The sequence below is a fragment of the Eimeria necatrix genome, genomic scaffold, assembly GCF_000499385.1.
Source record: "Eimeria necatrix Houghton genomic scaffold, Enh_scaff245, whole genome shotgun sequence".
Taxonomy (NCBI): Eukaryota; Apicomplexa; class Conoidasida; order Eucoccidiorida; family Eimeriidae; genus Eimeria; species Eimeria necatrix.
The window spans coordinates 5,001-15,000 of record NW_013653027.1 but is presented as its reverse complement, the minus strand read 5'-3'; the positions used below and the strand labels follow the sequence as shown (position 1 = coordinate 15,000).

The 10,000-nt window shown below is 60.2% G+C and overlaps 4 protein-coding genes across 4 annotated transcripts in view; all 4 read left to right on the top strand.

Annotated features, from left to right (window-relative positions):
* Positions 1 to 4,413, top strand: part of ENH_00033620 (hypothetical protein, conserved) — a gene marked incomplete at both ends in the record, with an annotated part of 6,658 nt that extends 2,245 nt beyond the window's left edge. The window contains 4 exons of the mRNA XM_013580291.1: positions 1 to 1,808; positions 2,077 to 2,703; positions 2,906 to 3,908; positions 4,097 to 4,413. The exon at positions 1 to 1,808 is cut by the window's left edge and continues 349 nt beyond it. Coding sequence (XP_013435745.1) covers positions 1 to 1,808; positions 2,077 to 2,703; positions 2,906 to 3,908; positions 4,097 to 4,413 — 3,755 coding nt within the window. The remainder of the gene's footprint in view (positions 1,809 to 2,076; positions 2,704 to 2,905; positions 3,909 to 4,096) is intronic.
* A 1,603-nt stretch (positions 4,414 to 6,016) lies between these two features.
* On the top strand, positions 6,017 to 6,589 carry ENH_00033610 (hypothetical protein; the record flags this gene model as incomplete). Its single annotated transcript, XM_013580290.1, has 1 exon — positions 6,017 to 6,589. The coding sequence occupies one exon, from the start codon at positions 6,017 to 6,019 to the stop codon at positions 6,587 to 6,589; it is 573 nt and encodes a 190-aa protein (XP_013435744.1).
* A 2,066-nt stretch (positions 6,590 to 8,655) lies between these two features.
* ENH_00033600 (hypothetical protein) lies at positions 8,656 to 9,471 on the top strand (the record flags this gene model as incomplete). Its single annotated transcript, XM_013580289.1, has 2 exons — positions 8,656 to 8,937; positions 9,223 to 9,471. 2 exons carry the CDS (start codon positions 8,656 to 8,658, stop codon positions 9,469 to 9,471), a joined length of 531 nt encoding a protein of 176 aa, XP_013435743.1.
* Positions 9,472 to 9,744: 273 nt separating this feature from the next.
* ENH_00033590 (hypothetical protein, conserved) overlaps positions 9,745 to 10,000 on the top strand; it is a gene marked incomplete at both ends in the record, with an annotated part of 444 nt that continues 188 nt past the window's right edge. The window contains one exon of the mRNA XM_013580288.1: positions 9,745 to 10,000. This exon is cut by the window's right edge and continues 188 nt beyond it. Within this exon, the coding sequence (XP_013435742.1) occupies positions 9,745 to 10,000 (256 nt within the window).

Here is a 10,000-nt window from a genome sequence, read left to right as displayed (position 1 = left end):
TGCACTCCCGCTTACCCCGTGAAGCATCCCCCGTAGCAGTCACAACGCATGCAGCAGCAACTGCAGCAGCGGCAGCCGCTGCAGCAGCAGAGCAGCAGCAGCACGACTTGATGCCCCAGTCTCTTGTGGATCTGCTGCAGCAGCAGCAGCAAACGGAGCAGCAGTGGTCGGCGAGCTTAAGTGGCGGGGCGTGGGTGCAGCAGCAGCAGCAGCAGCAGCAGCAGCAAAGAGAGGGGCCCTGGGGCTGCTGCATTGAGGCTTTTCTGTTTGGGGTTCGGCTGCTGCAGCAGCAGTGGGATGCGCAGTTGCTGCTGCTGCGGCTGCAGCAGCTGCAGCAGCTGCAGCAGGAGTGGGAAGTGCCGTACGCAGGCGACTTGCGGCCATCAGCAGCAGCAACAGCAGCAGCAGCAGCGGGGCCGCTCCCGCCGCTGCCCTTCACTCTGCACACAGCAGCAGCAGCAGCAGCAGCAGCAGCAGCAGCAGCAGCAGCAGCAGCAGGGCCCCCCGCTGCTGCTGCGCGGCCAGTGACGCTCCTGTGGCTGCAGCAGCAGCTGCGCGATGGGCTTCGCTGCTGGGAGGAGACAGCACTTGTTTTGGAGACAGCGTTGCATGCAGCAACAAGCTGCAGCAGCAGCAGCAGCAGCAGCAGCAGCAGCAGCAGCAGCGGCAGAGGGGTCCCTAGTGCTTCAGCCCTAACGGGCGCCCTGCTGCAGCAGCTGCTGCAGCGACTGCAGGCAGCTGAGCTGCGGGGAGATTTGCTGCTGCAGCGGCTGCTGCGGTTTCTGTTGTCTTTTGCTGCGCAGCCGCTGCTGCAGCACATCGGTTTGCTGCTGTGCTGCGGCAGCACCGCAGCAACGCAGCAGCAGTTCTGCTGCGATGCGCCTGCTGCTGCTGCAGGACCAGGACCTTCCGGGGCCCCCAGCAGCAGCAGCAGCAGCAGCAGCAGCAGCAGCTGTTGGTGGAGCGTTCTCCGGCAGTGCTTAAGTGACGCAGCAGCAACAGGCAGCTACGTTGCAGCAGCAGCAGCAATGCGCGAGGGTGCAGCAGCTCTGTCTGCAGGTGTGGGCTGGGCTGCTCAGCAGCAGCAGCAGCAAGAGCTCCAGCAGCTGCTGCAGCAGTGCCCCGAAACTGCAGCAGCAGCAGCGGGAGCAGCAGCAGCAGCAGGAGCAGCAGGAGAAGGAGTTTTCGGCCTCCAGATAACTGCTGAACTGCTGGAGCTGGCGCAGGCCGAGTTGCTGCAGCAGCAGCAGCTGCAGCAAACAGCAGCTGCTGCACGCAGCAGCAGCAGCAGTTCCTGCAGCAGCAGCAGCAGCAGCAGCAGTGATGTGGTGCTGCTCACAGATTTTCTGCAGCAGGTGGATGAGCACCTGCGGGGTTGGCGGTCTCTGCCCTGCAGCAAACTGCAGCAGCAGCAGCAGCAGCACGCAGCAGCAGCAGCAGCAGGCACTGAGCTTGCGCTGCTCCCCACATCCGCCATTTCCACTTGCAGCAGCGCAACCTGCCTCAGCAGCAACAGCAGCAGCAGCAGCAGCAGCAGCAGCGGCAGCGAGCCAGACATCGATGACAGCTACAAGCTGGAGTTTGCAGCAGAAGCAGAGCCCCGCCCCGAGCAGCAGCAGCAGCAGCAGCAGCAGCAGCAGCAGCAGCAAAAGGAGTTGCTGCCTACGACGTTCCGGCTGCAGCAGCTGCTGCTGCACCCGCTGCAGCAGCTCCGAATTTGCGGGCAGCAGCTGCTGCTGCTGGAGACGCTGCAGCAGGGCCTGGCCTTGGAGAGAATTGCTGCTCTTCGCGCTCTTTTCTCTCTGCAGGTGCTGCTGCTGCTGCTGCTGTTGCTGCTGCCGGTTCTGCTGCTGCTGCTGCTGCTATTGCTGCGGCCAATGCATATGCTGCTGCTGCTTCTGATGCTGCTATTGCTGCTGTTTCTCGCGGCGCCGGATTTTGCTGCTGCTGCTGCTCCGGTTGCTGCGGCGGCCTTCCTCGCTGCAGCAATGCTATTGCTGCCACTGCTGCTGCTGCTGCTGCTGCTGCTGCTGCTGCTGCAGTTCGTTTACTTGGGGCTGTGCTGCATGCATGCAGGACGAGCCGCTGCTGCTGCCAGTTTTGCGGCTGCTGTTTGAGCGGGCAGATGCGCCTCTTGCCCACGCGGACCCTTTGCTGCTGAACAATTTGCTGCAGGAGGCCTTCAACAGCAGCAGCAGCAGCAGCAGCAGCAGCAGAGGGCTGCAGCAGCAACAGCAGCTGCTGCTACAGCTAGAGAATAGCCCGGCGTCGGACCTCCAGTTGCCACAACTGCTCAGCACTTCCAATGCAGCACAGCCCACAGCAACAGCAGCAGCAGCAGCAGCAGCAGCAGCAGCAGCAGCAGCAAAACGAGCAGCAGCAGCAGCACCTGACCTCAGCACTGGGAGCATAGCCTGGCAGCTGCATGCGCGCATGCGCGCTGCCTTAAGGGCAGCGACTGCCTTGCCTGGCGGCCCCGACAGCAGCAGCAGCAGCAACAGCAGCAGCAGCAGCAGCAGCAGCAGCAGCAGCAGCAGCAGCTTGGCGCGGCGGGTGGAGCTGGGCCGTGCTGCAGTCTACGGAGACCTCTTCTCGCTGCAGCGGCAGCAAAAAGCTTTTCAACTTTTGTTTGTCTCTTTGGAAGAGACTCCTTTTATCTTGAAGGCGCAGCAGCAAAAGTCCTTGGCCTTTGCCTGCATGCAGGTCCGCCTGCTGCTGCTGCTGCTGCTGCTGCTGGGCGTGCTGCTGCTGCTGCTACTGCTGCTGCTGCTGCTGCTGGGCGTGCTGCTGCTTTGCGTCGATGGAGCTGTTTGGGCGGCGGGAGCCCGCCTTGCTGCTGCTTCTTTTGTGATTGAGTTGGACCTTGCTGCTGCTGCTGCTGCTGCTGCTGCTGCTGCTGCTGCAGGTGAAGCAAAAGGGCCCGCGCGTGAGGGGCCCCTCCGTTGTGCCTGCTGCTGCTCTTGCTGCTGCTGCTGCTGTCTTGGCCTACAATTTAGAGCTGCAGCGAGCGGTGCTGGCAGCAGAGCACCTGCTGCAGGTGTCTCCTGTGTTTGCTGCTGCCTTCAAGCAGCAGCGCCAACGCAGAAGCAGCAGCAGCAGCAGCAGCAGCAGCAGCAGCAGCAGCAGCGGCTGCGACGCGGTGTTTCGCTTCTATGGGGTGCTGCTGGCAGCAAGACAAGAGCTGCTGCACCTGCTGCATGCACTGAAGCTCTATGTGGGGCAGTGTCTGTACAGCACGGAGCAGCCGCTGCTGCTGCTGCTGCTGCGCTGCTGCAGCACGGACGAGCTTGCTGCACATCACCTGCAGCACTTGCTGCTGCTGCTCGCAGTGCTGCTAGTGCCGCTGTCCCCTGCTGCAGCAGCAGCAGCTGAGTCCGACGCAGCAGCAGCAGCGGAGACGGCTGCAGCAGCGCGTCGGGCCTGCGGTGCAGCTGCTGCTGCAGCGGAGGAAGCAGCAGCAGCAGCAGCAGCAGCAGGCGTCATTCCATCATCGCCACTCAGCTTTGCTGCCAATGTAGCAGCAGCACCGCATGTCCTCACGCTGCTGCGGGCGCCGCTGCAGCTGCTGCAGCTGCTGCGGCTAGCCACAGCTGCAGCGGGGCTGCAGCAGCAGCCGCTGCTGTTGCTGCAGCAGAACGACCCCTTGCTGCTCGACTTCTCAGTCCCGGCGCCACTGCAGCAGCAGCAGCAGCAGCAGCAGCAGCAGCAGCAGCAGCAGCAGGGCGACGCGTTCTGGCCGCCGCCGACCCCAAGAATAAGCCGCTTCACCGAGTGCCGCGGCAGCAGCAGCAAAGGCAGCAGCAGCAGCGCGGAGCAGCAGCAGCAGCAGCAGCAAATGCTGCAGCAACTAGAGAGACTGGGCCCAGATGCCACAGCCGCAATCAGGAAATACACTCAATCTGTAGAAGGTAATCGCGAGCTGCTGCTGCTGCTGCTGCTGCTGCTGCTGCTGCTGCTGCTGCTGCCATCAGCAGTGGCTGCTGCTTGCTTGAGCTGGAGAACCGACTGTGGGGCCTCAAGCCGCTTTTTTTGCTGCTGCTGCTGCTGCTGTGCTGCTGCTGCTGCTGCTGCTGCTGCTGCTGCTGCTGTGCTGCAGCTGTGCGCTTCAACACGCGTCGTGCTGCTCTTGCTGTTATAGCCGTGGCACGAGCTGCTGCTGCTGCTGCTGCTGCAGTGCTGCCTGGCAGCAGCGAGGCGGAGCTGCAGCTGCAGCGGAGAGCAGCAGCAGCTGCTGCGCGCATCGCCGAGGAGTGCTACAGCAGCAGCTGCAGCAGCGAGCAGCAGCAGCAGCAGCAGCTGCTGCTGCTGCACTGCTCCAGCGCGTGCCCACAGGTAGCGCAGCGGCTCGCGCTGCTGCTCGAGGCCCTAGACGGCAACTGCTTCTACACCAAAATGCTAGCAGCAGCTAGCTAGCAGCAGCTAGCTAGCAGCAGCTAGCTAGCAAGCAGCAGCTAGCTAGCTGGCAGGAGCTAGCTAGCAGCAGCTAGCTAGCAGCAGCTAGCTAGCTAGCAGCAGCTAGCTAGCTAGCAGCAGCTAGCTAGCTAGCAGCAGCTAGCTAGCTGGCAGGAGCTAGCTAGCAGCAGCTAGCTAGCAGCAGCTGGCTTGCAGCAAATCGCTAGCAGCAGCTAGCTAGCTGCTGCTGCCCGGATCTAGCTTCTGCGGCTAGTGCTGCTCTTTGTGGCAAGCTGCTGCTGGTGGCTAGCTGCTGCTGTTGGCTAGCTGTTGCTGATGGCTAGCTGCTGCTGGTGGCTAGCTGCTGCTGGTGGCTAGCTGGGGCTTCGCTCACAGCTAGCTGTGCTGCCTGGGGCCTAGAGAGGCAGCTAGCTAGCCATAGCCATTAGTTGCCCACAGCTGCTGCTCTAGCTAGCTGCTGCAGCAGCAGCGGGGGCCCCGCTCTACAGGCGGCGGGGGACAGCCTCCAGCAGCAGCAGCAGCAGCTGCTGCTGCTGTTGCTGCTGCTGTGGCTGCTGCTGCTGCGCCCGTGTTTAACCGTGAGGTAGTACGAGCAACTAAAGGTATTGCACCGATACGCCAGTCCTGGCTAGCTAGCCAGCTAGCTAGCCAGCTAGCTAGCTAGCCAGCCAGCCAGCTAGCTAGCCAGCTAGCTAGCCGGCTAGCTAGCTAGCTAGCTAGCTGCGGTCAGTTATTTAGCTGCTCCTGCTGCAGAAAGCCCAGAAGGTCCGCGCAGTGGAGCAGGTCCAGAGCACAGCTGGCCAGGCAGCTAGCTAGCTAGCTGGGCAGGTAGGCAGTTTGCTAGCTAGCCACCTGGCTAGCTAGCTAGCTAGCTAGCTGGCCAGCTGGCCAGATAGCTAGCTGGATAGTTGGCTGGCTAGCCACATAGCTGGGCAGCTAGCTACTTAGCTCGCTGGCCGACTTGCTAGGTACGCGGCTAGCTAGCCTCCTGGCTAGCTAGCTAGCTGGCTAGCTAGCTGGCTAGCTAGCTAGCTAGTTGGCTATCTAGCTAGCTAGTCAATAAGCTAGCTGGGTCAAATTGACTTAAATTTGGTCTGAACTTGGGGAGCTGCGGCTAGCTACTCAGCGGCTGCCTGCTGCAGTCCAGCTAGCTGCGCCGCAGCAGCAGCAGCAGCAGCAGCAGCAGCAGCAGCAGCAGCGGCTGGCCCCCGGCTAGCTGTGGGACGCAAAGCAAAAGGCAGTTTCTGTAGCCTTCAAAAGGGGCCTCTGCGCAGCAGCAACAGCAGCAGCAGCAGCAGCAACAGCAGCAGCAGCAGCAGCAGCTATTGCGGCTCTGGGCGGTGCTTGTAGCAGTTGTAAGTTAAGAAGTTGCTGCGGTAGCGCAGCTTCTGCGTCGTGTGCCGCAGCACTCCTCCTGTTGCCTGCAGCAGCAGCAGCAGCAGCAGCAGCAGCAGCAGCAGCACAGCAGCAGCAGTCGCATTTTAGGTTATGTCTATGGGAGCAGCGGCGAAACAGCAGCAGCAGGAGCAGCAGCAAGGAGCAACAGCGGTAGCAGCAGCAGCAGCAGCAGAAGCAAGAAATAGCAGCGGCAGCAGCAGCAAACATGGCAGCAGCAACGACAACAAACGCAGCAGCAGCAGCAGCAGCAGCAACACCAAACACAGGACAAAAGGCAACAACGGCGGCACTGCAGCAGCAAGAACAAACACAGCAGCAGCAACGAAACCAGCACAGCAGAGCACCAGCAACAAAACCACTAGCAGCAGCAGCAGCAAAAGTAGCAGCAGCAGCAGCAGCAGCAGCAGCAGCAGCAGCAGCAGACCTGCAGCGCGGCGTCAATTTCCGGAACTGCTGTTGGCTTCGCCCCGAAGGCGACGGCGATGAGGCGCCCAAAATATGCAGGAGACTCGCGGGGCTTCTTTATCCTGCAGCAGCAGCAGCAGCAGCAGCAGCAGCAGCAGCAACAGCAGCAGCAGCAGCAGGGGTTAGCAGCGACGAGAGCGGGAACGGGCTCAGCAGCAGCAAGCGCGCGGCAGCAGCGAGAGAGCAGCAGCATGCAGCAGCAGCAGCAGCGAGAGCCAACGTCGTCCTAAGCAGCAGCAGCAACGGCAGCGGAAACAGCAGCAGCAGCAGCAGCAGCAACAGCAGCAGCAGCAGCAGCAGCAGCAGCACCTGAATGCGGTTTCTCTAAAACCCAGGTCCCGCACTTCCAAAAGACTGCCGTAATGCTTCTCGATGATTTGCTGCTGCTGCTGCAGCAGGTGCAGCAGCTCCGCCCGCCCCACACGCCGCGACAGCAGCATGTGCAGTTCGTAAAACACCATTGCTGCTGCTGCTGCTGCTGCTGCTGTTGCTGCTGCTGCTGCTGCTGCTGTTGCTGCTGCTGCTGCTGCGTTGATGCTGCTGCTGCTTCTTAAGCTGCAGCTGACTTCGTGGCTGCTGCTGGTGCTGCTGGCGCAGCTTCCCGTGGTCTTGTTGTACACTTTGCTGCTGCTGCTGCTTGCGCTGCTTCTGCTGCTGCTGCTGCTGCTGCTGCTGCTGCTTGCGCTGCCGCTGCTGCAGCTGCCGCCGCCGCAACAGCAGCAGCAGCAGCACCAAACAGGGCCCCTTCTCTTTAAAAAGCAATGCAAATTAATTAAATATATTTTATTGTCTTTTTTATTTGTGAAAATAAGAAGGAACCGCAGCAAACCAGCACCGGGGGCCCCCAAAGCCGGGGGCCCCCTAGTGGGGGCCCCCAGCTGCTCTACATTTCCTAGGGTTTAGGGTTTAGGGTTTAGGGTTTTAGTTGAGGGCTTATATCATCCGGTTCAAGTTTTAAGGCCTCCTCACATGAAGAAAATGAAGGTTTAGGGTTTAGGGTTTAGGGTTTAGGGTTTAGGGTTTATCCCAAGACACCACAGGTTGAGGCTATGGGGGCCCCTCTGTGGATCTGTACTTTTGCTCTAAATTAGATCTAAACCCTAGACCCCAAACCCTAATTTCTAAACCCTATATCTCAATATAGACCAAAACCCTAAACCCTAAACCCTAAACCCTTGAAGGTGAACCACTGGGGTTCTCTTTAAAATATATCCTTTCTCGAAAGGCGTTTAGGGGGGCAGCAGCAGCAGCAGCAGCTGCTGCTGCTGCTGCTGCAGCGACACGTATCTGCTGCCTCTGCTGCAGCAGTAACTACGCAGATCTTCTGGATCTGCAGCAGCAGCAGCAACAGGGAAGCGTCGCTGCTGCTGCAGCAGTTCGCTGCAGCAGCAGCAGCAGCAGCAGCAGCAGCAAACATGCGCCTCCTGCATCTGTGGCGGTACCTTTACACCTCATTCAGTTTACAGAACTATACAACAAAACCCTAAACCCTAAACCCTAAACCCTAAACCCTAAACCCGTGTGAGCCGAAGTCAATCAGCTCTACAGACAGCTACGCGCCTCGGCGCCTAAACAGCTGCAGCAGCAGCAGCAGCAGCGACAGCAGCAGCAGCAGCAGCAGCAGCAGCAACGGCAGCAGCAACAACAGCAAATCCGGACGCCTCCACTCCATAGTCGGAACACTTAACAACCATTGCTGCAGGCTAGCTGGCTGCTGCCCCTAGCTAGCTAGCTAGCTAGCTAGCTAGCCAGCTAGCTAGCTAGCTAGCCAGCTAGCTAGCTAGCTAGCCAGCTAGCTAGCTAGCTAGCTAGCGAGGCAGCTCGGGGGCGGCTTCAACGAAGGGCTTCGAGCCTCTAAAAGAGGGCCGCCAAAAGCCCCCCAAAAGCAGCTGCTGCTCTGCTGCCGCTAGCTGGCTAGCTAGCTAGCCAGCTAGCTACCTAGCTAGCTGGCTAGCTGGCTAGCTGGCTAGCTAGCTAGCTGGCTAGCTAGCTGTGTGGCTAGCTAGCCAGCGTCAGTGTTTTGTTTCTTGTGGGAGGCGCTCGGCGCCTCTTTTGCGTTTGTCAAATAACACATTTGTTTTGCTGCCAGCAGCATAATTTGTTTTTAATTGTTTTGATTTATTTTCAATTTGTTTTTATTTTTGTTTTTATTTTATTTATTCGATGGCTTTGCGTCGATTGGGACAGCCTGCGACCTGCTGCTGCTGCTGCTGCTGCTTCCAGCAGCAGCAGCGTCGTCTGGGACCGCCTAAACATCCGGCTGCTGCTGCTGCAGCTGCTGCTGCTGCTGCTGCTGCTGCTGCGGCTGCAGCAAAGAAATGTCGTAGAGTTTGCTGCCTGCTGCTACTTCCTCTTTGATGATTTCCCAGCCCTTATAAAATGCTTCCTCCACCCAGCTCCTACCAGCAGCACCACAAACAGCAGCAGCACCATAAACAGCAGCAGCAGCAGCAGCAGCAGCAGCAGCAGCAGCAGCAGCAAGCTGCAGCAGCAGCAGCAGCATCCGCAGCAGCACCCTCCCCGCTCCCCCGTCCCAACCCCGAACCGCAACACAAGCACCCGCCAATAGCAGCAACAGCAGCAGCAGCAGCAAAACCACCCCCCAACCCGCAGCAGCAGCAGCAGCAGCAGCAGCAGCAGCAGCAGCAGCGCGGACTTGAGGTCTGCTGCAGTGAGCGCAGCAAGAGCCAGCCCGTCGTCCACCACCTCCAGTCTGGCCCTGCCAGGTCTTGCTGCTTCCAGCAGCTGCAGCGACTCTTCAAGTGCTGCTGAGCCTCCTCTGCTGCTGCTGACCACCACGCTGTAGGGGCAGGCCCCCAGCTGCTGCGAAAAGCGCCGCTGCTGCTGCTGCTGCTGCTGCGGCAGCAAACGCCACGCAGAGAACGGGCTCGGACACAGCAGCACCTGCGCGCGCCCCACACACAAACTGCGACGCTCCATGCGCAGCAGCAGCAGCAGCAGCAGCAGCAGCAGCAGGTGCAGCAGCAGCAGCAGCAGGTGCAGCAGCAGCAGCAGCAGCAGCAGGTGCAGCAGCAGCACCATGTGCAGCAGCAGCAGCAGCAGCAGCAGCAGCAGCAGCGCCATGTGCAACACCAGCAGCAGAAGCAGCAGCAGCAGCAGCAGCAGCAGCAGCAGCAGCAGCTGACCATGGGGACTTTGGGGGTATCGATCTGGAGGGCCAGAGCAGCGCCGTAAGCAGCAGCAACAATGCAGTTGGGCCGAAAAGCATTAAAAGCACTTTCTGCTTTTGCTGCTGCTTTTTGAATAATAATTTGATTTAAATATCTCCAGGCGAAGCAGCAGCCAAAGAGAGACACAAGACAGAAAGCAGCAGCAGCAAGGGCCCCCGCGAAGTAGTGCGAGGCCCGGAAGCAAACCACCAGCAGCAGCAGCAGCAGCAGCAGCAGCAGCAAAAACCCCACACTGAACAGCAGCAAAGTCCGACGCGCCCCCAACGCCGGAGCAAAAATGCTTTCAGCCCCAAAAGCTTCCTGCAGCAAAGCGATCTTTTGCTTGTCTCCCGAGGACTCCAAGCTGCAGCAGCAGCAGCAGCAGCAGCAGCAGCAGCAGCAGCAGCAGCAGCGGGTTTGGTTGGGGTCGGGGCGAACGCGGGCAGCAACCACACTGCTGGGAAAAACTAGGGGGGCAAAAGCTAGTGAAAAACAGACAGCAGCAGCAGCAGCAGCAGCAGCAGCAGCAGCAGAAGCAGCAGCAGCAAAAGCAG